Here is a 25744-nt window from a genome sequence, read left to right as displayed (position 1 = left end):
TTACTAGACTTTGTCACAACGTACAATAAGGGTCAGAGTTGATAATTCAATAAGTAAAGAGTTTATGGTCGAAAGTTCCTCAAGGTAGTGTTATTAGTCCCATATTAATCAATATGGTATGTTACATATTATTTAAATAATTAGGGGAAAGGAATGAAGGGTTGTTGTACACAGATAATGCTGTCAGATGGAAAAGGGGACGCAACATATCATACATAACCACAGCTGTTCAGAGGGATGTACTGTACGTGTAGAACAATGGGGTATTGATTGGGGATTAAAATTTCCCATACCTAAAACAAAGGCTGTGTTCCTTACCAGAAGGAAAATCCCAGAAAGTTATAAAGTTATGTTGTACAATCAATCAATTGAAAGAGAGAAGAAATTTAAATATTTGGGGATGTGATTGGATGAAAGACTTACATGGAAACATATAGAGCATATTGAAACAAAGTGTAAAAAGTTCTTAATCTAATGAGGATGATCACTGGACAGTGTTGGGGAGCAGATAGGCAGTCTATGATGAATTTTAATAAGATCTACTATAGACTGGATGTGTAGTTTGTAGTTCAGCATGCACAACTTCTTGAGAAGATTCAATTCAAAGCTATAAGAATTGGTTTAGGAGCTGTAAAAACAACCCCTACATCTGCTTTATTATTAGATTCATAACAATCTCCACTCAGTCTATAATATTTTAAATTGTCTCTAACATACTGGGTTAGGTTGTTGGGAAGTATTACTAATCCAGCAATTTCAGTTCTTAAGGATTGCAGGGAATATCACACAAAATCAGAAGGGTTTGGTTGGAACATCAACAGTATAGCAGAACAATATGAAATTAAATAACTGAAATATAGTCTTTCTCTGGTTGTAAGTGAGATTATTCCCCCAGGGATTTCTCCATCACCAGAGGTTAACAGTGAACTATTGAAAGGAAAGAGAGAGTATCCAAATGAACAACGTTTTGCAGCATGTTGCCAGGGATATATAAAAATATGTTAACCCTCTGAACCCTAAGGCCATTTTTACAGCTCATTGTCCGTCTGGATTTATTTTATAAAAAAGCTTGTAAAACATCAACCCTGTTGTCTACAGTGAAGATATGAACATCATTTTTTTCAGGAAAAACTAGGTTATTGGAATATTTGGGTTGCAGTGAGGTCACTTGAATGTTAAAAATGGTTGTAGGACCTTAATAATACTGGTATAATGAAAAAAAATGTTAAATGAATTAACACAAGCCAAGATTCTGAAGTTCATGGTATTACACACTCCTGTACAGTTGGCAGCGGTGTACTACAGTAATAGTAATCTGCCAAAATAAGAAGAAGAAGAAGAAGAAGAAGAAGAAGAAGAAGAAGAAGAAGAAGAGTTTGTTTTGGTTTTGAAAGACGTATGGAAATGGAGATACAAGATGACTTTTGCCGTTTTTGCAAGCAGAATATGAGAATGGTTGGTTTGCACAAATACTCAGTCAACATTTTCGATAGATTTGGGAAACCAAGTATATCCGAAAGACTTTTTCATGTTGGCTTGACGGTAGTAAACAGACCAGTGTCGAACAGGATTTGTCGGCGGTGTGTCACCTTTTTAACAAGACTGGAACGAGATTTGCCCGTGTATAGGAGGTGGGTCGAGGATGAGAAACACGATGAAGCCTCAACCAGTCCTTCTGATGAAAGAGACCGCGAGCCCACTCCATTCAAAACACCATGGGCGCTGATAAAGTTGTGCCACAACCCTGCAAGTCCTGGTAGAGCTAATGTTCGAAGTAATATTGCGGAGGTAAGTTTTTTGTACTACCATGTATTTTAACGACCTGTAGGCGTGGTCATGTTATGTTATGATGGTGTGTTTCATGCTCTCCGTCATGCGTGTCATGCAGCCCCTTCCAATTATTAAGCAGCTATAGAGTAGGCCTAGAGATGGTTGGTCTTATAACCTAGTTAGATGCCCTGGAAATCCAGAGTTCTCGCGGGAGCACAATTTGAATTTGCGCAGCCAGTACTCTGGATTTCCAGGAGAAGCAGTGGCAGCAAAAACTGTCCTGTCTCCAGGATTGTCCCGGGACAGTCATACTGCCCTGTGACTGTCACGACTGCCCCGGTACCATATGCGCCGATACCATGGGTGCCCCGGAGCTCAAGCACCCACGGAAAATACTGAGCATCAATGTGTGCTAGACAGTCATTTAAACTTCTTATCTCCAATCCTAACTGTATTTGTGAGAAGTGGCGCTGATGTGAGTTGAAGCATATATAGCCTACTTTACGGCTTTACTGTCGAGTTAATAGGCGTGTGTGTTCGCGTCGGCTGTCCATTTCCTGAGGTTCTGAAATGCAAACATTTTTTGACTACTTTATTTTTATTTTTTTAAAGGGCGTAAAGAGCACCCACGGAGGAAAACATAAATCGGCGCCTATGCCCTGGATATTCACACTACAGTGAACAGGACAGTGTCTGGGAGTCACAGGACAGTGAACAGGGCAGTCATGGGAGTCACAGGACAGTGGACAGTCATGGAGTCACAGGACAGTGGACAGGACAGTCATGGGAGTCACAGGACAGGACAGTTTTTGCTGCCACTGCTGCTGATTTCCAGGGTAGAAGACCAATGAAGAATCAATGGTTCTTCAATTCATGCTTACCACGATTCCTCAGACGTGTAAGCCCCCCCATTTATTTGTATTCCCTTAATTTTGAAGAGGATTGCTTCCTATTCTGACCACAGGTCAAGGCTAGATTTTTGCAAAATGCTGACATTGGCCCATTCTGGAGATTCAGGATCACAACCTGCCGGTCAAATCAAAGCAATATGTGCATCAGTTCAATTTAATTTAATGAATTAAAGAGCTCCTATTGTGCTTTTCCCCCCAGCTGTGTAGCTGTGGGTGGGCCTGGGCAAAGACGCTCCCAAAGGAAATGTGCATATAAAAGTTGTATAACTGGGAATGTATACAGTTTGTGTGTTCATAAATACATTGACTTTATTTTTGTAGACGGTACAAAATTAGACAGTAAAAGACGTTATTTTTATTCCTCATTTATGAATTTCTTATAGCTTTAGTGCATAACTGTCTGATATTAATGAACAACCATTACATTCAAGCCATTGCCAAATGCTGCAAAGCTAATTAAAACTATCGGCTCCACAAAACTCTGTATTCCTCAGTATGGCTATGTTCAGAAGATTGTGTCATCTGGTGACTTTGGCAGGCAAAAACTTGAGTGAAGATAATTACCTCTTCTGAAGGCAAATATAGTTGTAATAGTCACTTATTTTGAGTTTCAGAGAACCTAGCCTAATACATAGGCTATGATTGATCTTGGACGCCCACCCATACAGTGATTACTGCTTTTTCCCTTCCCCGTCATTTTGCGTCACTTTGTAACACACGTTAATGCCTGATGTTTGCCTGGCTGTGTGTGTGGCACGCCCTCAAAACCAGTGGAGTTTAGCCAGTTGTATCCATGTCTAGGAGACGCTGTATTCGTCAGTGCAAGGAGAAATCTCCTCTGTTTCATCTTCCAAAAGATGATGAATTAAAGATCCACTGGTTAAAATTTATTTTTGACACTATTCCTCGGGACTACAGCCCCAACCTTATGTTGTGTTCTGTTCATTTTACGGATGACTGCTTCCTGAACGGGCCACAGTTCAATTTAGGATTTTCGAAACGATTAATTCTGAAAGACCGTGCAGTTCCGACTCTCTCTGGCCAACCTGGAGATTCAGAACCACAACCTGTAAGTGTGCTTTATTAGTTGTGGCTTATATTAAAAATGAACAAGGCAATGTAACTTTACCAGTGTTCAAGTGGGGATATGTAGCTACGTTGTAGCTAACCTTTAGCTAAAGCTAACCCAGCTAAAGCTGTAGCTAGCTAACATTATACAGGGTGTGAAAGTGAACGTATTTAGCTCACTTTCAAATGGTTTAGCTCTTTTTTTCTTAAATATGGTGACGGGTTATGTATTTCAATATGTGGAACACTGTTGTGTGGATGTGGATTTATAAGTGACTGAGCTAGCAGACGTTAAGGTCGCAGTGAAATGCAACGTTAGCCTCGTTAGCTACAAACTTAGCAGAGGACACTATTTAGCTAACGCGACGTTGTTGCGTTCAAATGCTTTTGCTCAAAATATTTTGCCCACAAGTACGTTAGACATCGGCGATTCTTTTTCGATCACAATATGTTGAACAAACACATGGCTGTATGTACACAACGTTAACGCTACTTTACGGGTTGATTGGTAAGGGCACCAAACCACTGTAAACTCAGGTAATTAGGGTTAGCTAACGTTGTTGTTTTAAGTTGGCTTTGTTACGTGGAGACAGTGACTGATGTCGACAAAAAGTGTATTTGGTCCACAGTTATACAACCGGGGTTTTGATTTGCAAAAGGATATCATGTGCACGTGTGTACATTTGTTTACATGTTACATGTCTCCTGATTTCACAGGGGATACGAAAGGAGAAAGAATCGATGACAACTGTGCAAGACCAGAGTGTGAAATCAGAGCCTGATGATATTGTGATATCCGACACTGCATTATTGACCCCACCAGCGACTACGGTATTTTCATGCTCAGTGTGTCACTGTCAACCGGTTTCTGTAGAAGACTGCATGCAATACCGTGAAAAAAAATACTGTCCAACATGTGCCGATTGATAGGCTGGGTTGTTTGGCTCCAAGAAGGAGATACACAAATTAAAAAAACTCAATTTACATAAAACATTTGAAAAGTATAAATGGTGTGTGTAACAGCCTTGTTATTTCTGCAACAGTTATAGAAGTATAGTGTTTTAATGTGAATGGACATTGGAATTTGGACTGATGGATGAAAATGGGGTCACGATTAAAATCAGGTTGATTAAATAAAATTGAGGTGAGCTTTGTTAAAGAAATAAAAGTATATTTTCCCGGCCCAAGCAGAATTGAGGTTAAATGAGATCAGCTAAATATCTAGACAATTCACTCTAGGAATTTAATTATTAATAGTGTAGTATGAAGCCATAACTAAAATAAATGCACAAGAGTTTCTTCGATTCCCACAAAATGTACAATTTACATTGTCTTTTCTGAGCTAATGTAAAAAAAATGGTTGGTTGGGTAAAACCTATGCACCTAAGCGTTTCAAAAGAAATCTCCTGGACTTCATTAGTCAGAAAAAACTTCTGCGGCATAAGCCATACATTGTCCCAACAATCCAGACTTTGTGGGTATTGACGGATGGCAGAGCATGGAGCTGCCACACAGCGGAGCCAGTCTGCAGCCGTCGCGCATCCTCTGGAAATTGGGGGTTACTGATTTTCTCCAGCGCTGTGGACGCATGTCCGGATGTGTGAGATTTGCATATTACGTATTATGTCCGCCGCTTCCTTCAAATTCATTAAGTGATGAGGGAAAAAAAAGTATAAAGTCATAAGTGGATACAGTCTGTAGTTTGTTGCTTTTGTGAGCTCAATCGCTACCTAGAAACTATTAATACACAATAGTTCCTTTATGATGAACATTGGGTGTTGTAGTTTACTTTGAGTCAACGACCCTTCTGCAGTATACCAAAACATGGATAGCAGCCAGGATTTCTTGTGTCCCATAACTAACCAATCCCATTGTCTTCTGGGGTGCTAGGCTGAACAATGGGTATCCATGGATATCTTATAAGCATTTGAGTATCATATTGGTAGTGGCATGTTGGTTTTCAGTTGCAAAATTTAAAAAGAAGTGGCAAGTGTTTATGTATTACAAAAGCATCTGAAAAATTCTAGAGAAATGGTGCAGTTTATTTGATTGATTGATTGATTGATTATTATTTTCACTACAAAAACATCAAGACAGCATTATATATCACACAAAAAAGATGTGACGATGACTGCCGAAAAACCCTCCAAGGGGCTTAATAATGTGCAATCTCCATAAAAACATAACATTTAACAATTTAAAACACAATTTGTTATTATGTAAAAACTAAAAACAAAAAACAAAACAACCAGCAAACAACAATAAAAACAAACAACAAAAACAAAATAAAAAAAAACCAAGAACACATTTAATTTGTATGAAACAACTTAAACATAAATTTAGAACATAAACCCAAATGGAAAATTCAGAGAACTTAGGAGCAATAATTTGACTCTCGGTTTAAAAAGTTCTTTAGAAAGCTCAGTGAGTGAGGTGGGGAGACTGTTCCATATCTTTGACCCTCTATACAATACACTAAACTGTGTTTGAGTCGTGCGAGAATAGGGAGGCCTAATAAGACAACTACTACGAGTTGGATACTGATGAAATTCATTATTAAAAGTGAAAATATTACAAAGGTGCTGGGGAAATAACTTTTTTATAGAGCTATAAACAAATAAAGCAATTTGGAGTTGATTCACTTGATATACAGTAAGAATACTTGCATGAGAAAACAAAGATTCAGAGGGGTGTCTACGATTTACACAAAATATTATTCTTAAAGCTCGCTTCTGAAGACGAAAGATAGATTCCAGTTTAGTTGGGTGGGTGCTAGCCCAAGCAACATTGCAATAATTGATATAAGGATACAACATTGAGTAATACAACATAATCGCAACTTGTCTGTTAATCAAGTGCCGAGTTTTTCCTAGTACACCAACCACTTTAGCTAATTTTGTACTTGTGGCACTAATGTGAGGTTTCCAGGATAAAGAGTCATCTAATGTAATGCCAAGGAAACGAGCAGTTTTAACATTTTTAATGGAGATATCATCAATTTGAATTTTCATTGAAGATTTAACTGTATCTGACTTAATACCGAAAAACATATAACTTGTTTTTTTTATATTGAGAGACAGTTTGTTAGACTTGAACCAAGTAGATAACTTGTCAAGTTCTTCATTAACTACTTTTATTAAAATTTCAGGGCTTTTATGAGAGTAAAACACACTTGTATCATCTGCAAATAAAATTTTAGAAAGTTTATCTGAGACATTAGGAAGGTCATTAACATATAATAAAAATAACAAGGGACCCAAAATGGAACCCTGTGGTAAGCCACACTGAAGGGAAAGGGGGGGGGAAGCTGTCCCATTATAGCTGACAGTTTGAGACCGGTCTGAAAGATAACTGGTGAACCAGAGTAGGGACTTGTTACGTATACCATAATGTGAGAGTTTTTTTAATAAAATGAAATGATTAACAGTATCAAATGCTTTTGAAAGATCCAGAAAAACACCTACAGCATTTTCTTTCCTATCTTTTGCTTTATATATTTCAGTCAAAAAATGGACAAGTGCCATGCAAGTAGAGTGTTGTTTCCTAAAACCATACTGATGAGCATATAAAATATTATTTTTGTCCAGATGTTGGATTAATCTTGTGTAAACAAGTTTTTCTAAAACCTTGGACAGGGCTGGTAACACAGAAATTGGTCTATAATTGTTAAAAATTGCAGGGTCATCTTCTTTATAAACTGGTGTAATTTTTGCTATTTTCAACTCTACTGGCACAATTCCTTGAACCAGTGAAAGATTAAAAATATAAAGTAATGGTTTAATGATGTCAGGGTAAATTGCTTTTAATATTTTACTATCAATCATATCATGTCCTGGTGAACAGTCTTTTAAATTGACAATTACATCTCTATTTGTAGTACTTTGTGTGTCCTAACCATAGGAAGACATCAAAGCAGGACGTGCTTCAGAATTAGGGCTTAATGAGGGAGGATCAATCCAATCTGTGCGAGACCCATGTGTGAAACTGTTGCCCCCACCAGCGACTGGCATTTTTATTAAGAGTCAACCCCTCATACACCTGCTGCTGTAAATACTAGTGCACCAAACTGCCAAATAAACACACTGTTAAGCCTGTTTGAAATGTTTGATAATGAAGGTGTTGCTGTTCCCTGTGTTGCGGTTTAGGGCACTGCTGACAGTTCCTGTCGAATTTTTCCTCCTGTAAGACACGTAGCCTCCCAGACTGACCCCCCAAAGATAAAATCGGTCGGCACACAGCTATCTATGCAAACTCTGCAGAATCCCTTTCGCAGTAGAGGTTTGTAGTCTTATTTTTTTACTCACTATAACAGTGTGTGCTCATTAGCTGTTGTAGACACAACTGACAGAATTACTAATTTCTTTGTCTGTGCATTAAAGCTACCCAGGTGAAGATGCCCGGCAGAGATTGCGGTGTGTGCACAGACACCTTCCCCTTGGACAGTCCACTGCTGCTCCTACAACCAACATTAGTAAAGAGACCATCCAAGAGACCTCGGCTCAGCCTTACAGACGAGGAGGAAGGCCCCTCAGAATCCAGCTTGTCTGTGGTGGTTCATGAACCAGAGGACTCAACATGACTCTGTGGACTCTGGTCACTGGAGTGGGCTAGCAATCTCTCTTCACCTTCTCATGGAGAGGAGTTGATGGATGACAGATTAGTGAATGGGACAATAAAGACTGCTGAGGACTTGAGCGAGGCACCAAGCCCTCAGATGGAACTAGTAACTAGGCAACTGATTCTCCTGTACGGTCGCTACTCTAACTCTCTGAGGTCTAAGGGCATTTTCACGTAAAGTATCTTCTTAAATTTACTTGTTTTGTGTCTTTGAATTAAACTTATCCCTATGTTTAATATCAAATTGTTTAGAAGAAACTCAGCTTTCCGTATAGTGATGCCCAATTTTTTCTAGAGCAATTTGTAAAGAGAATTAGGCCCTAAAGCTGAAACATTGTTGGCTTTTTGAAAGTCCTCAAATCTCTTTTTAATACAAACCTTAATTGATATGTTTTAAGAATTGTTTTGGTGCTTGAAATTAGTTTACCAAAGTCTTAGGTTATGTATGATTAAAATAAAACATCCCACGTCATCAAAAATCGGTGTCGACAATCCATTCTTTTGGTTGAGAGACCCAAACCTAAAGGGACAAATTAGTGGACATATTTCCTACTTACAGGCGTAGTGCTGGATGTTGTCCACAAAGTGGTGCACTACGACAAAGTAAAAACTCCACAAGGACTGGATAGCGCAGCTGCTTGTGTACTGCATTCAGATGGCAATCACGTGATGCAGAGAACAAGACACGATTCAGAGTCACACAAATAATGTTTGTACAGACCTGATTAATGTCATCAGGATGTTAAACACCTTCAGGTTTCTGCATACTGGATCACATATACTGTAGAGCTGAAACAAATCAGACAAATAAATGGCATGTATTCACATTTAAGATTATTTTTGTCAATCATATGTTTTTGTTTTGTCAGTAAACTGACTTGTTTGATAAAACAAAAGATGTAACCATGGTGGGCTTTGGCCATTTCAGATTATTGGACAACCTTCTGTAGACAGAACAAATGACAGCACGATTAACTGTCTTGTACTTTATTTACTCTGCCATTTTCATTTGGGAGCTCTCAATCAATGAGATGAATAATAGGTATATATTCATTTTATATACTTCAGCTATCATGTACAAATCAAGGGACATAAAACAAGTAATGCTACTTACCCCTATTTTTGGTGGGACCTAAGACTGATCTTTGAATTCACTATATTCATTCACTGGGTTTTTTTCCTTTCAACCAGTCATTTCTGTCAGATGTCTGTCTTGTGGTTTTCTACAGATCATGTGCGTGGTGCTCATACGTGACTCAGTGTGTTAAACATCCACAGACTGTGTTTCTTTACTAACATAACTGTGTGTGAATCAGTGTTAACTGGCACATGGGGAAGAGCTTAACAGACACTGGCTACACAGCTTTGTGTCAACACAGACACACACATTTGTGTTTCCAAAATGACTTTCTGCATTGGCTGGCTGACACACTCTGACATCACCACTCAGGAGTGCTGACTCTCAGATCGGACAAAGAGGTCCCAGCTGTGTGTGTGTGTGTTGGACTGCAAAATGATTAATTCTCTACTTCCTCTCCTCTGTCTGAATCCACCTCCTGCTTCAACATTCCATTTTCTCCTTTCCACGGACTAGATGCGTATGTCTCATTTGTCGTCACCTTCCTCTTTCTTCCATCAAAGAAACTACATGATCAGTATTAAGCATCTATGGTATTAAGGCAGAAGAGCAGATGGGGGTGAAGGGGTAAAGCAATGATTAATACTTTATTGATCATATTGCAACACTGCAATGTAAAATCTCAAACATTGTAAATGTGCATTAGGAAGAATCTCTAATATTTGAAATTTTTAAAATAACACATGAAGCTGTGTCTTTTAAAGAAAAGGTTGTTCTTCTCTTTAACACTGGAAACATTGAAAATTTGAACAGCTCCTTAATTTCTCAAGACCGTTATTTATGAGCCAACTGTTGATTATTTTCACTTCAGCACACAAGGCATAAAGAGAAACAATACCTGAGAAAGTCCACTATTCTAATGTTCTTGGTCTTAAAGTGATGGACTACTCACAATCAATTTTTTAGATTTTATAACTTAATCAAGTTTTTAAAACATTTTTTAAAAAAAAAGTTGGATTTGACCACGTGTTTTGGAATCAACCAGTCCAGCTGTTCATAGTCATCATCCGCTCTTCCTGTTTCCTGGGGGGGGGGGGCCTCAGCATCCTGTGTGCTAACCGGCTACCTGGGCAGCATGTCCTGTAGGTCTGCTACGACATAGGCCACCACGGCCCACAATGCTGAGCAGAGATTCATGGCTTGTGGGTCCTGAACAGTCATGGTATCACCTTCACTGTGGTGGAACCAAAAGTATCGATTGTCTGCTACATGGAGGCTAGCACCTGGATGAGAGGGGGGTAAAATATGAATGATAAAATAGTAACTGCTGCACTAAACGTTACATGTTGTAGAGTCAACAGTTCAAACAATCCTTCACTTAAAGTCATTACATTATACAACATTAAAAGAAACCCCATTTTTGCAACTGGTGTAATCCCCCAACATTTGTCTTTGGAAGGGTTAGGTGGGTCTGACTAATACAATGAGTTATTGGTAAAAGGAATTTAACCACTCCTTATATGTGTTGGCGTTGTCCGGTCCTAGCATGTGGAAAACAACCAAGGCAACTAAATACTCCGAAATTGGTAAAGAGAGAAGAAAGAAGTCTACTTTTTGATACAATTTCACTTCTCTTGTGGTGACATTTCTATTTCAATTTGCTTAACTTGTTCTTAAACTGTCTGGCCTGCTTAGGGTTGCTGATGTAATAGGAATTAATCATTTTAATAACAATGTGTTGGCATTGACAACCTTTTTTTCCTTAAGTTCTGATATGTACTTGTGTTTAAATGACATAATAGGAGACGTATTATGGAGTTTTACCATGGCAGGTGATCATTGCTGTTTAAGTCCAGACGGCATCCATGCTTTCCCTTTACCCTGGTCCAGGTGCCAGCCCTTTGCTTAATTATGTTGTTTTTTTTTAAAGCTGATTGATGCTAAAGATACCAGTTTCCCCATCCAGAACCTCTTTGCACAATTTTGGTATCCATTGGTAACCATTTATCTGTCTGCCCCTGCCTCCACCTGATTACCATGGTCTTCTGTGAGACCCTATCCTTATCCTACCTCAAGACAGACACACACCCCAAAAGTGGTGCGTGCATATGTATTTACCGTCTTTGCTACGAAGGCCCTAAATAAGCAGTGCAATAGTTTCAGAAGTCACAAAAATAGTTCAATTGTCCGCCTGCGTGCAATCTAAGTGTCACATTATCCGTCACATGATATCAGTAGTATGTGCTTAAAGGCCCTAGGTCCTTCATATTTATAGTCTTTATGGCCTTAGTCCATTCACGGAAAGGCCCGATTTTTATTTGAAAACACTCTCGCGAGACCCGCTGCTCTACGACCTAACCTAGACATAAACCTCAATCATCTCGCGACTTTTGCGAATGGCTTGGCGTACTATTTGAGGCAACCGGGCGCGGAGAAGAGTTGGTTTAGGATTATTGCCATGCAAAAGTTAATGCTGATAGAAGGGTCAGCTCCCACTTTGTTGGGCTATTCTGGAAATTCAGGATCACAACCTGCAGGTCAATTCAAAGCGGGATGTGCGTCAGAATTAAGGCTCAAGGAGGAGGACGGGTCGATCCCGACTGTGCGAGACCCAAGTGCGAAATCAGAACCTGATGATCTTGTGGTCTCCGACACCGACACATTGTTGATTCCACCAGCGACTACGGTATTTTCATGCTCAGCGTATTTGTGTAGAATGACTGCATGCAATATTGTCTGCAACATGTGCCGGTTGCTTAGCTCCCACCAACTAACGCTGTGGACACATATCCGGCTACGCGAGATTTGCACATTACTTGAGAACACACACACAAACGTTTTGTCCGCAGCTTCCTTCAAAGTCATTAAGCGATGCAGAGGTAAAACACTGTTATAGAATGGGGGTTATACTGTTAACTGTGCAGACATTTCCTCAGAAGTAACGCTGGTGTTCTGCTGGCTGGGTGTTGGGAGAAGTTAACCTTCAGGGCTTTCTGCCAGAAATCTGGTTAAGTTCAACTAGTTGGTTAGGTTAACCCTCCTGTTGTCTTCGGGTCAAATTTGAACCCTTTTCAAAAAGTTTCTATATCATATAAGTTTGGGTTTCTTTCAAACAAATTGTCCAAAAAGTGTAACGTGGAACGGTACTGTTTTGTAAATTTTATAGCATTTGGAGAAGAAAAAAAAAATTTGAAAGAACACTTGTGTGTGACAAATGTAACAAAAAAAGTCAAAAAAAGAAATGTCAATAAGTGACTAAAATGTGAATGTAAAAAAAAATGTGACAAATGTGGAAAAAAATGCTGAACAAATTGACAAAAATGTAAAAAAGTTACAAATGTGAAAAAAAGCTTTAAAAATGTCAAAAGGCTCAGAAAAAGTCAACAAAACATTGAAAAAAAAAAGACAAAAACATCGGGCAAAAGACACAAAAGTGGAAAAAGACAACCAAAACGTTGATAAAAAGGTTTTTCATTTGAAATTTTGACTCAAAACTAAAATTTGCAGGTCGGCGGGAAGGCAACACGAGGGTTAATGAATACATCATGGTTTGACTTGTCCCATGTGCTGCTGCTCGCTCTCATTGCTTTTCTTTTTATCTCTTCAGCCTACTTTTTCCTCTTCTATTAAGTTAATTACTGCCCTCCACAGGGGGAAAGAAGACTATCAAGTCTTTTATATAAAAACACTAGTTCTTTTATTATGATGAACATCGGGTATTTTTGGGGTTTATTATCAGTCGACCCCTCTGAAGCATACCAAAACACTGAAATCTGCCAGGGTTTCATACGTCACATAAGGAACCAATCCCATCATCTTCTGGGGTGCTAGGCTGGTTGGCCATGAATATACAATAAGCATGGTGGTATCAGAGGAAATAAGCCAGGTGTAGCTACATAATTGCATTTTTCAAGTTGCGTTTTTGGTTGCAAAATTTAAAAAGGAGAAATGGCTAGCATTCATGTATTACCAAAGGATCTGAAAAATCCAAAAGAAATGGTGCAATTTATTCGTGGTAAGTTGTGTGTCCTAACCACAGGAAGAAGTCAAAGCAGAATGTGCTTCAGAATTAGGGCTCAATGAGGGAGGATCAATCCCGACTGTGCGGAGTGTGGAATGCAAACCTGTAAGTAAGACTACTATAGTAGATATTCCCAAGGTACTTTTATTAAGAGTCAACCCCTCATACACCTTCCTGCTGCTGTAAATACTAGTGCACCAATCTTCCATTACAAATACCCCAAATAAACACACTGTTAAGCTTGTTTGAAATGTTTGATAATGAAGGTGTTGCTGTTCCCTGTGTTGCGGTTTAGGGCACTGCTGACAGTTCCTGTCGAATTTTTCCTCCTGTAAGACACGTAGCCTCCCAGACTGACCCCCCAAAGATAAAATCGGTCGGCACACAGCTTTCTATACAAACTCTGCAGAATCCCTTTCGCAGTAGAGGTTTGTACTCTTACATATTTTAGTTTTTTTTTCCCTTTTACTCGCTATAACAGTGTGTGCTCATTAGCTGTTGTAGACACAACTGACAGAATTACTAATTTCTTTGTCTGTGCATTAAAGCTACCCAGGTGAAGATGCCCGGCAGAGATTGCGGTGTGTGCACAGACACCTTCCCCTTGGACAGTCCACTGCTGCTCCTACAACCAACATTAGTAAAGAGACCATCCAAGAGACCTCGGCTCAGCCTTACAGACGAGGAGGAAGGCCCCTCAGAATCCAGCTTGTCTGTGGTGGTTCATGAACCAGAGGACTCAACATGACTCTGGACTGTCGTGGGCTAGCGATCTCACTTCACCTTCTCATGGAGAGGAGCAGGTGGATGACAGATTAGTGAATGGGACAATAAAGACTGCTGAGGACTTGAGCTAGGCACCAAGCCCTCAGCTGCTCCTAACTTGAGGCCACGGATTCTCCTGTTCAGTCAGTGCTTTAAAAAAGGAGATGCGTTTGTGGTCTGTCTGGCTGAAGGTTCCCATGTTTTTCAATTCCTCTTTTACACGTTACACCATCATATCTTAGTACAATGTGATTTCACTTCTACTAAAACTAGACAGAGGTTGAGAAGAAGTTTAGACCACATCATCTGCCAAAACCACGAAAAATAGATGTACTGTATACACAGACTTGGAGGATTAGTTTCAGCTTTACAAGTATACAGAATGAAGTTTGTTCATTTAAAGTATGTAAAGCTTGACCCTTTTATATGGGTTTTATTATTCAACTGGCTATGTAAAGGTGACTTTCTTGGTCTTTTTCTATAGGAAAAATAAACAAATACAGGTTCAGTAGATTTGCTGTAATAAAAAAAAGTTATATTATACTTATAATGTACCGTAATGGTTCTGTTATCCTGATTATGTGCAGTTATTTTATTTGTAGTATTTTGTTTAGTGATTTTAGTGTTTACACAGCTGTAATGAGTACACGGTCCAAGGAGGGAATCTCAGGGCCCTCTTCCAAAAGCATCTTAAAGCTAAGATGACCTTACTTGTAGAGTAATTCACCTCACACAAAAAAAAAACACTTTAAATACTAGTCAATTTTCTGAATATCTCAGTTTCAATTCAGATTTATATAACTTCCACTAAGTAAAGTTTAATACTCTAAAGGTCCTAATGCAAAAAAAGTGTAGTTGGCAACAATATTGTAATGATATTGAAACAAGAAAGCATCTATAATAACTATAAAAGCAGATTACTGGAAGAATTTGGATCAGGAACTGGGAAGGGGCCCTTTCATTACGTATTTAAATCAATTTCAATATAATATTTTATTTATGTATCGGATAATCAAGACTCTTTACAGATAGAGTAGGTCTAGCCCACACTATAGTTTACAAGTACCCAACTAAACCAGTAATTTCCTCCAAGAGCACGCATTTAACGCGACAGTGGCGAGGACAGACCCAGGCTCTTGGTAGGCGGTGTCTGACTGTTCCATCAAGAACACAAGGCTCAAATAAATCACTTTATAAAACAGGTTAACACCTAACTGGAGTATGTACACCAAAATCAGCCAAAAGCATGTGCTACTAAAGCATCACTGAAGAAACTAGAACATACATTTGAAAAAGTTGGTATGGCATAATGGAAACTATATAGCAATATAAACCATTTTAAATAAACCGGTTTCAATAATGTTACCTAACAAGGTCCCGTTTCATCAGCAATCCCTCCTGCCTAGATGTTAACCTCAGGTTTTTAAAACTAGACACCTTCCCTATTCCCTTTAATACAGCTTTTCAATCAAATCCATCCCATCTGGACTAATCCAGTTCTATTACTTTAATGTTTTGGAAGAGGTCGCATCCAAGATGCACTAGCCTCAATGATTAGTTAGTTGAACATTTTGGTCAATCTAAGGAAAAAGAAAATGGCTTGGAAATAAATTGGAAAATAACCTGGCTTTTATATACAGTATTCAAAACTTTACATATAATCTAGATACCGATAACACCTTCTTAGCTGATAAAACATGAACGCGATTATTTTGTCAGTGTCAAATAATAGAATTTTGGCCCGACTCAATTCTTTCAAACCTACAACTGTTACTCACCACTTAATCCGGCAAGATATCTTTTACTATGACAATGTGAGTACAGGCCAAGAATACTTCATTCTTAATAGTCTTGGTTTATAGGGGGAATTCTATTTATAAAACCAAATTCTTTTGGTCTTGAGCCTTTATCTATTTTATTTTTGTATGAGGGAAAAGCTATAAATCATTTAAATTTATGTATTGCAGATGTCCGTAGGTAAATTAACAAAAAAGATCCAGGGCTGTGAAAACATCAATAAAAAACTGAAGAATAAACTAAGTTCTGCAGAAGTCATTCTACTTTAAAAGTGCCTCTGTACAAGGCACCACACACTCAGCTTGGAAATGTTACATGTTTGATAATGGAAGACTGTCCCTCTATCCACATACTGTAGCACTCTATCCTCCCAATTATTGACATTGCCGTTGCTTTAAAGCAGGAACATTTGTGGCGCCTTGTTATGCACTGAAATGTTTAAAAAGCTTTTTCAGTCCCTCGTCTAAAAGTTCACCACAATCTTCTGTGTATATTGCAATTTCACTTCTACAAAAACCAGAGAGAGGATGTTTGGACCACATCTTCAGCAAAGCCACAAAGAAAGAAACACTCATTACGCACAGCATTGGTGAAGGGTCCATCTGTTGCAGAAATGTCTCAAAGTGTCGCTATATTCTTATTGCTTTATACAGTCTCACTTGTTCTGCTAAACTAGAAGGAAGTCAGTTTCAATTCAGTTTTTAAAGAAATTCCGTTTAAAGTAAATATCCCCCACTTCCCTATTCTGCACTGTATAATCAACATAGTTCATCCAAAAGGATGTGATTCTGTGTACACAGCACTTTCAAGAGAAAAACCAGAACCACAGAAATAAGGATGAGTTACTTCATATTTTAATTGTGTGCTTAAGACAGGTAAAGAGAGATATATAAAATGATTTATTACTGTGCCCAATTATCCTATCATGAACATATAGATACAACATCTTTATTCAACTAACCTGGTACTCCTGCCTGCATCCACGGTGATATGTCAGTCCCTTCTCCATGTGGCTCCAGATTGGTCGTATTAATGGGAGCCAACAGTTTCACCACTTCTGCCATCACCTGTTGACACGGACACAGATTAGTGCTTTTCAGCTCATCACAGTCTTGTTATACACCAGCGTTTTTTCAACATAGGGTGGAATTCCATCATGCATGTTCTTTTTTTTTTTTTAACAATACATGGCCTCTCAGATTAAATGCAGGAAAAACAGCATCATTCACTGGACTGACACCTCGCGGAATCTGTGCTTCAAGCCTGATTAAATGCTAGTAGGGGTGTCACAATTTCAATTTTAAATTGAAATAAATAAATTGAGCTTTCAATTATCAAAATTAAAAGGCAGGATCACCGATTGACAAATTTAAATACGACTATGTTGTGTGGTACATTCTAGATAAGAAATATGGCTATTATAGCACACTTGATACCATGTAGTCTCTTGTTTTTAATAAGAAAAAACTGTCAGGGCATAAAACCAGTGATCTGTTGATTATTTACGAATCAAGAGTTATTATTGCTTTGGTCAAGAAACTTAAAGTAAAGCTTGGCTTTCATTTCAGAAACAAATCTTGTTTTACTTTTAGTGCTAAGAAGAAACTTGTGGAAGCTACTTTTCTGTCTGTAATGTATGGAGATATATTGTACATGCATGCCGCATCTTCCATCTTGCGTCATGTTGATTCAGTTTACCATGCATCACTACGATTCATAACAATACAAAGTCCCTCACCCATCACTGCATTCTTTATGATTTAGTTGGTTGGACATCACTTAAAATTCGTAGACAACAAACTGGTATATCTTTATTATAAAGCTATACTTGGCAAACTTCACTGTACCTCTGTAATCTCCTCTCTGTCTGCTCTGGTACCTAATACGCTCTTCAAAGTGGTTGCTGTTTAACGTGCCACTAGTTGCAACCGAATTAGGAGAACTGCTTTCTATTATTCAGCACCTTGGGGGTGGAATAATCTACGAAAGTACTAAAGTTAGAAACCTTATGTCCATTAATGAATTTAACTATTGTAAGGAGGTTGTGATGGAGACATGTCTTGTTTTTCTTGAGAGTTTAATGTGTTTTTTAACATTTTGTACTTTTTTACCTTGAAAATGTAACTTGGTGTTTATGTATGTGTTGTGATTTGGCTGCTACCTTGTCCAGGTCTCTCTTGTAAAAGAGATTTTGAATCTCAATGGGACTTCCTGGTTAATAAAGGTGATTAATAATAATAATAATAATAATAATAATAATAATAATAAAGAGTTCATAGTCTGGCATAGCATGGCATTAAAAAACTGAATTGTGACCTTTAAAGTTGCTTTACTGTAAGTAACTAAGTTTGTGTTGATTCTAATGGCCGCTTTGGACAAAAGGGGTAGTGTTTTTACCACACCTTCTGTCATAAAGATCTTTTCCTTACGGTGCGTGTTTACTCACTGTATTGCTGAGTTAGCGTTCCCGGGAGGTCATATAGTCGTGATGAATATTTTGCTCATGACAGAAGGTTATACCTTCACAATAAGAGAATAAGTTACAGATGCATCATTGCATTTCAAGTGTTGTATATGGTAACTTGCCCTACTTTGGATGTATTGTGAGCTAAACCTAAACCGGGTGGGGGTGTCACTGTCACGGTTTCTTTACACAAGTAACGTTACAGGGGGAGGGTCAATGAAAAAATAGTAAGATAACACAAACACGGATTGAAAAATACTGGGCACTAAATGGAACGGGGACTTAGTTTCATGTAGGCTACCAACATCCAACCACATCTCGCATTGTGAAATATTAGACTATAATTAGTCTTGTTTGCTGTTACAGGTCATTTATGATCATCAGATGGAAAATTTTACCGTTTAAGAAATATTTAAAAGTTCCACAGTTACTTTAAATTAAAAGTGTAATTGAATTATGGATTTGGGGAATCATTCTTTTTTTAAATACTGTTAATTATGTGAATTGTGTGTGTTTTTAATCCTACCTTTCGTGCTGCATCACTGCCAGTAAACTGCAGAGCCACCGGGGTAAATGTCCCCAAGTCCGACTCCATGACCAGGTCAAAGTTGGACATGTTCACCTGGGTGAGGAGAGGAAGGAGACAGAGCAGAAAGATCAAGAGAGAGCATGGACACATACAAAAACAATCCAAGGTGTATTTGAATGATTAAAAACACTACAAGCTTCAGTCAATATGACTCCACTCAATCACCAGGAGTTGTTGATACAGCTGCCTTATCCAATTTAGGCTGTTTAAATTCTAATTATATATCAAATGCAAGAACTGGACACTCAACTAGGGAAGTACACTGGTGAAAGTATTTAGTTTGGTACAAAACATCAAATGTATAAAACTTGTACCTTTAAGAGTGTGGTTTATTACGGGTCAAGGCTTGTAGGTTAGCAGACAAAGTCACAAAAAAAAGAAACCGACTATATATTGCTGTTTAAATCCTAACAGAGAAATCTGGTAGCTATCCCAGGCCTTTACGATTTACTGGAAGTACATTTCTACACTCCTATACTTTCACAGTGTGGTCTGACCCTTCCTGATTTTTAACAGGAACAATATGCTTTAGATCAGATTAGATGATACTTTATTCATCCCACAGCGGGGACATTCCTTTGTTACAGCAGCAATTCTCTACAATGAAAGCAAAAAACAAACAAGTAAACACACAAGAAAAACAGGTAAACAATAGACAATGTGCAGAAAGGTAGACTGAAGCAAAGTAAGGTAAGGTAAAGTGAAGTGGCGTCACAAGAGGTATTGTAAAGTAAAGTGCAGTTGCCATAGTACAAGAAAAACAACATTGCAGTGTTGTAAGTGACGCTAAAATAATATTTGAATATTTAATTAAAGTGATAATGCGAAAGCAGGTAACTATAATATAAGTTATATTCACCTGTGACCATAAATAATATTATCACTATTATCATTATCAGGTAGTGCAGGTGTTGTAGAGTCTGACAGCGGCGGGGATGAATGACCTGCGGTACCTCTCCTTCTTACACCGTGGGTGTATCAGTCTGCTGCTGAAGGAGCTGCTCAGGGACCCCACAGTGTCATGTAGGGGGTGGGAGGTGTTGTCCATGATGGATGTCAGCTTAGCTAACATCCTCCTCTCCCCCACTTCCTCTATGGGGTCCAGAGGACAGTCCAGGACAGATTACCGCTTTTACAGTGTGTTTCTTATTAGGTACTACTGCAGTAAAAGTAGACAGTACCTTATGTAGATTATAATACTGCTGCGCTCCAACTCCACCCTGCTCCTCAGCTGTCCACAGCACTGTTCGCAGGGTTCTCCTCGGACGCAAACCTGCAACACAGACTTAAATGAACACAAAGCGCAACAAATATGAGGAATGATAGACAGTGCATATAAAAAGTCTACACACACCCCTGTTAAAATGGCAGGTTTTTGTGATGTAAAAAAAGAGTCAAAGATAAATCATGTCAGAACTTTTTCCACCTTTAATGTGACCTATAACATGAACAATTCAATTGAAAACCAAACTGAAATCTTTGAGGAAAAAAAAACATGCATTAACCTGGTTTCATAAGTGTGTACACCCTTAAACTAATAATTTGTTGAAGTACCTTTTGATTTTTTTTTACAGCACTCAGTCTTTTTGGGTAGGAGTCTATTAGCATGGCACATTTTGACGTGGCCATATTTTGCCCACTCTTTGCAAAAGTTCTCTAAATCTGTCATATTATTATCTGTCCTGTGCACAGCCCTCTTAAGATCTCCCCACAGATGTTCAATTGGATTCAGGTCTGGGCCATTCCAAAACAATCTTCTTTTGGTGAAGCCATGCTTTTGTGGATTTGGATGTGTGCTTTGGGTCGTTGTCATGCTGAAAGGTAAACTTCCTCTTCATCTTTCTAACAGAAGCCTGAAGGTTTTGTGCCAAAATTGTCTGGTATTTGCAACTGTTCATAATTCCCTCCACCCTGACTAAGGCCCCGGTTCCAGCTGAAGAAAAACAGCCCCAAAGCATGATTCTGCCACTACCATGCTTCATTGTGGATATGTTGTTCTTTGGGTGATGTGCAGTTTTGTTTTTTGCGCAAATCATATCTTTTGGAATTAAGGCCAAAAAGTTCAACCTTGGTTTCATCAGACCATAACACATTTTCCCCACATGCTTTTGGGAGACTTGATGTTTGTTTTTGCAAACTTCAGCCTGGCTTGGATGTTTTTCTTTGTAAGTAAAGACTTCCGTCTTGCCACCCTACCCCAAAGCCCATTCATATGAAGAATTAGGGAGATTGTTGTCACATGTAGCACACAGCCAGTACTTGCCAGAAATTCCTGCAGCTCCTTTAGTGTTGCTGTAGGCCTCTTGGAAGCCTCCCGGAGCAGTTTTCTTCTCATCTTTTCATACATTTTGGAAGGACGTCAAATTCTTGGTAATGTCTCTGTTGTGCCATATTTTCTCCACTTGATGATGTTCACTTCATTGTGTCCCATGGTATATTTAATGCTTTGGAAACGCTTTTGTACCCTTCTCCTGACTGATATCTTTCAACAACGAGATCCCTCTAATGGTTTGGAAGCTCTCTGCGGACCATGGCCTTTGCTCTGAGATACAACTAAGACAATGTCAGGAAAATCCTACTGGAACAGCTGAACTTTATTTGTGATTAATCAGAGTCACTTTAAATGATAGCAGGTGTGTAACTTCTATTCAACATGTGTTTGAATGTGATTGGTTAATTCTGAACAAAGCCACATCCCCAGTTATAAGAGGGAGTGCACACTTATGCCACCAGGTTATTGTAAGCTTTTTATTTATTTTTACCTTGATGATTTCAGTTTGTTTTTCAACTAAATTGTTCACATTATAGGTCACATTAAAAGTGGAAAACGTTCTGACATGATTTATCTTTGTCTTATTTATTTTTATTTATTCATTCAGGACAATGCACATTGATGAACATGCACAACAGTACATGTAAATGTGCCAGATTGTAGCCCAAGGGCTAGTTTCCATCTGCAGTCCAATAGGCAGGTTGGAGTTTACACAAAGACATGAGATATTACATTTAGTATAACAAAAAAGCATCAACAAAAAGAAAAAAAGAAAAAACAAGACAATTCTTAGTAGAAAAATGAAATACAAGTTAGCGGTGGTTACACGTTTGGTTAGCTCTAAGCCACAGCTTTACCTGGCTCTTAAAGGAGGCCAAAGTGGGACGCTCCCTTATAGCTGGAGGAAGTGTGTTCCATAATGCACTGCCTTTAATAGATAATGCATTCTGGCTGAAGGGTTTTTCTGAAAGGAACCTCACGTCCCTGTTTACCACCGCCCTGGTGATCCGCGTTTGTCTATATTAATAACTCAGCAATGGAGGTGGCGCCAGACCATGAAGTATTTATAAATTAAGCACAAAGAGGAAAATTTACAATAATTATCAAAACTCAGTAGTTATATTTCTCTAAGATATTGCAATGATGATAAAAGAGAGGTTTTTTTTCCAGAGTCTAAGCGCCTTCTTGTACAGAAGCTCAACTGGTTTTAGGGTAGTAGTACCCGACATAGACCAGCTAGTGATACAATAGTTCACATGTGAAAGATCATTGAATGCAGGAACATCAGAGCAGCTGAATCTGACAGAGATCCTCAATTTGTTTACAATTATGAAGATTAATTTAATTCTTTTGGATATCATTTTAACATGGTTTTTAAAAGAGAGTCTAGAGTCAATAATCACACCTAAATATTTACATTCATTAACAACTTCCAACTCTTCTGTGCCCAACATCACCCCCAATTGAGCAGGCATAACAGTGGAAGATTGCTTCGCAAGTATAACAAACAGTTTTTTTTGCATTTAAAATAAGACAAGATCTATTGAGCCATGTTTGTATATGTGTAAGAGCTGTTGAGAGAACACGTGCTGCCTCCACAGGATCTTTTGCTTTAGTGAAAATTACAGTGTCATCGGCGTAAAGCTGGACATTAACATGTAAACATATTCTGGTAAGTCATTAATAATATCTAAATTTTTTACATCACAAAACCTGTCATTTTCACAGGGGTGTGTAGACTTTTTATATCCACTGTATTAGAGCTCCAAATGCCTGATGAAAATGCTGCAACTTTTCTTTAGAATTTGTAATACACTAAAAAACCTTTTCATAACTGCACCTTGTGCTCTTGACTGGATGAATCTGTCCCACTATAGGTTTATTCAGTTGCATTCTTTTGTCCATAACAATACTGGATATCCGAGCCCGTTTCCTAATTATGTGTGTTCTTGTTCCTCTAACAGTTGAAGGAAATTACTGTTTGTAGTCTGAGGAATTGTTTTGGAATGGTTCCCTAAGTTTATAACTCTTGCCCCCTCGTCAAGATATTCACTAACTGGCTGTTGAAGTTTATTAAAGTATCACTATAGAAAATGTTTTGCTCCCTCGTTCCGAGGAGCTGTACTATATTTTACTTTTGTACATTGTTCTACCAACTGTTAAGAGTTTTACTGTAAAGTCAGTTAGTAAATCAGTTCTTGATTTTGTTTGTTTTGGAGCTTGTGTAAGCTTGCTGCCATCTGTGTACTTTTTCTATATCCAAATTCTACAGTAAATGTTTAATTCTGTTAAAGTGCATCTGTGAAGCATCACGCACCGTATATGTGTGCGTCTATACGGTATGTCTGTGTCTATATTACCTAAGTCCCTGATAAGTGACAGGGCCTCCCAGGAAATCATGGCTCCACCTCCGTCATCCATGGCGCCTTGTCCCACATCCCAACTGTCCAAATGGCCGCTCAGTAAGACAACCTAGCAGATTGGACAGGTAAAGAGATATTAACATAGAAATAAGAGACTGAGGTGAGAAACTATTGCTAAGTGCGTATCCTTGCAACCCGACCATTTGTCTGATAAAAATTGAGTGTCAGAGAGAAAGAAATCAGATAACGCTCTCTGACCCATATCTTGTCTACAATTTATTAAAGCACACACAAACACATACACACATTATGCTTCAAATATCACTCAGTATTTATAATAAAAAAACTGCTTTTTATCAGTAAGCTCAAACAGACTTCCAAAAACAGGAAAACTAAGACAACATCTTCAGAAAAGTTCAGCATGTATACACATTTAGTAAAGACAGAGACACACAGAGGGTGTTTGGAAGGTGACGTTGGAGGCAAAAAACACCATTGAGCCACACAGACATGGTGCTGTGTGCAAATTCTATGAATCAGTGGTCTTGCAATACCAGAAATGTTTCCAAGTTTTCTATGTAACGGTTAATTCCAGGCTAAGGCCTGCATCAGGGCTTTAGCAATCCAGTCTTTGGGTCGGAATTTGCTCATAAACACACTGGCCCACCTGCAGTGTTGAAATAACAGATCATTCATATGTATTAAAACTCCACATGGATAATTTTTGTTGTACTGTAATTCATGCATTGGTTAACCTCAGAAAGATCCTTCTGTTCCTGTTGACTTCATGTTGTTACACTTTCCCTCTTTCTCCTGAGGGGTACAGCTACCTGACTATTGCCGACTAGTTGTCTTAAGACTGATGTATGGTTGTGCCGAGGCTCCATCCAGAGCTTTTGCTGTAGCCTATGTAAGTGAACGGAAGTTTACACTTGTGCTTTGGTGTGTGCGTCGATCTGTTCTACAAGAATAGCAGGGCCAGCATGCGTGTGGAGTTTGTGGTAGAGTAAGTGAGTGAGTGACGGTGGTTAGCTTTGGAGCGAGGACTCTAAAGAGGAAATCTGTAGCAGGAAAAGTTAACCATCTTGTTGATTTCTTGTTGTTTATGTAGAAGGAGAATCAGGAAATAAGTAGGGTAAATGCAACTCTACCAAGCCATGGCCCCAGCGACGTACAGTGTATTTTTTTGAGAGGTGCACGTCTGGCTACGGCGTAGGGGCTGCACATACCTACGTATATAGCCACAGCGTCAATTTATGGCTCACTTATTGACAGAGGAGACAACTGAATATGTTGTAGTTAACTAGTTTACATGAAGAGATATCAACAAAGTATGAGAAAGATGTCCAGATGTGGTTTGGTGACCTATAGTTTAGATGGGAATAAATGGCAGCATGATTTGTGTTTTTAGCAATAACTATAAAAAGAAAACCTACACATCAGGACATCTCATTTCAAGTGAGTGGAATAAAAAAAATCCCAGAAACTCATCACTCTCAGATGGCTATGAAAGGCTAAACTGTGGAAATGACTCACTATCTATGACTCATATCTACATTTTTCTATGAATGTGGGCACACACACTCCAACAACAACTGCTGCTACTGCAAGCTCAAACACAAAGTTACAGAGCCAGAAATGATGTCAACCATGCCATGTGTTTCATTTCCTTTTTCCTTAATGAGTGACAAAACAATAATTCCCAGATAAGAACAGTAACTGCTTACATCAGCGGAGTTCCTCTAATCATGTCTCCCGAATTGTTCTTCAGTTAGCACAACTCTTCCCCCACAAATTAAACCAGAGGGATAGCAGTTGAGAACTGAGTTCACTTGAATTACACGCATTGGGAATTGCTGAAATATTTTGGACATAATAATACTATCTAAGTTTGTGTTCTTTGTTAGCAAACAAAGTCAGGAATCTTGCATTTGGTCATCTTGAATTGTGAAGTTTATGCAGGCTACTGAGAGGGAGTAAAGGCTAACACACACGCACACGCACGCACGCACGTACACACACACACACA

General features: G+C 38.6%; 4 protein-coding genes across 7 annotated transcripts in view; 2 read left to right on the top strand and 2 right to left on the bottom strand.

The window, feature by feature from the left end:
* The first annotated feature begins 1400 nt into the window (after positions 1 to 1400).
* Positions 1401 to 8359, top strand: LOC116691430 (uncharacterized). Of its 2 annotated transcripts, XM_032519040.1 has the most exons (4): positions 3420 to 3750; positions 4467 to 4580; positions 7895 to 8027; positions 8129 to 8359. In XM_032519040.1, exons 1-4 carry the CDS (start codon positions 3475 to 3477, stop codon positions 8326 to 8328), a joined length of 723 nt encoding a protein of 240 aa, XP_032374931.1. In that variant the 5' UTR covers positions 3420 to 3474; the 3' UTR covers positions 8329 to 8359. The 2 variants fall into 2 exon arrangements, with proteins under 2 accessions (XP_032374932.1, XP_032374931.1); XM_032519041.1 differs by lacking the exons at positions 3420 to 3750; positions 4467 to 4580 and adding an exon at positions 1401 to 1788.
* LOC116691431 (uncharacterized) lies at positions 2699 to 14375 on the top strand. 3 transcript variants are annotated; one of them, XM_032519043.1, is made up of 5 exons: positions 2699 to 2758; positions 11912 to 12130; positions 13484 to 13570; positions 13761 to 13893; positions 14014 to 14375. In XM_032519043.1, exons 2-5 carry the CDS (start codon positions 11915 to 11917, stop codon positions 14211 to 14213), a joined length of 636 nt encoding a protein of 211 aa, XP_032374934.1. In that variant the 5' UTR covers positions 2699 to 2758; positions 11912 to 11914; the 3' UTR covers positions 14214 to 14375. The 3 variants fall into 3 exon arrangements, with proteins under 3 accessions (XP_032374934.1, XP_032374933.1, XP_032374935.1); XM_032519042.1 differs by lacking the exon at positions 2699 to 2758 and having other exon boundaries at positions 11787 to 12130; XM_032519044.1 differs by lacking the exons at positions 2699 to 2758; positions 13484 to 13570 and having other exon boundaries at positions 11788 to 12130.
* Positions 10451 to 25744, bottom strand: part of LOC116691426 (carboxypeptidase Q) — a 20193-nt gene continuing 4899 nt past the window's right edge. The window contains exons 7-11 of the mRNA XM_032519034.1: positions 23713 to 23824; positions 20262 to 20353; positions 19018 to 19113; positions 16989 to 17094; positions 10451 to 10727 (exon numbers count right to left, since the gene is read on the bottom strand). Of these exons, the coding sequence (XP_032374925.1) occupies positions 10567 to 10727; positions 16989 to 17094; positions 19018 to 19113; positions 20262 to 20353; positions 23713 to 23824 (567 nt within the window). The 3' untranslated portion in view covers positions 10451 to 10566. The remainder of the gene's footprint in view (positions 10728 to 16988; positions 17095 to 19017; positions 19114 to 20261; positions 20354 to 23712; positions 23825 to 25744) is intronic.
* mrs2 (magnesium transporter MRS2) overlaps positions 25371 to 25744 on the bottom strand; it is a 29910-nt gene continuing 29536 nt past the window's right edge. Inside the window, exon 15 of the transcript XR_004332475.1 lies at positions 25371 to 25384. The gene's annotated coding sequence lies outside the window, so the exon portion shown is untranslated. The remainder of the gene's footprint in view (positions 25385 to 25744) is intronic.

The sequence above is a fragment of the Etheostoma spectabile genome, chromosome 6 (assembly GCF_008692095.1).
Source record: "Etheostoma spectabile isolate EspeVRDwgs_2016 chromosome 6, UIUC_Espe_1.0, whole genome shotgun sequence".
Classification (NCBI taxonomy): Eukaryota; Metazoa; Chordata; class Actinopteri; order Perciformes; family Percidae; genus Etheostoma; species Etheostoma spectabile.
This window is presented reverse-complemented; position numbering and strand designations above follow the sequence as displayed.

What these genes read in the sequence shown, in the direction of transcription:
- LOC116691430 (XM_032519040.1), top strand. Translation starts at nt 3,475, where the DNA reads ATGTCTAGGAGACGCTGTATTCGTCAGTGCAAGGAGAAATCTCCTCTG. An exon ending in TGACCCCACCAGCGACTACG is followed by an intron (nt 4,581 to 7,894) that starts GTATTTTCATGC and finishes GTTGCGGTTTAG; the next exon opens with GGCACTGCTGACAGTTCCTG. An exon ending in GAATCCCTTTCGCAGTAGAG is followed by an intron (nt 8,028 to 8,128) that starts GTTTGTAGTCTT and finishes TGTGCATTAAAG; the next exon opens with CTACCCAGGTGAAGATGCCC.
- LOC116691431 (XM_032519042.1), top strand. Translation starts at nt 11,903, where the DNA reads ATGCAAAAGTTAATGCTGATAGAAGGGTCAGCTCCCACTTTGTTGGGC. An exon ending in GGAGTGTGGAATGCAAACCT is followed by an intron (nt 13,571 to 13,760) that starts GTAAGTAAGACT and finishes GTTGCGGTTTAG; the next exon opens with GGCACTGCTGACAGTTCCTG. An exon ending in GAATCCCTTTCGCAGTAGAG is followed by an intron (nt 13,894 to 14,013) that starts GTTTGTACTCTT and finishes TGTGCATTAAAG; the next exon opens with CTACCCAGGTGAAGATGCCC.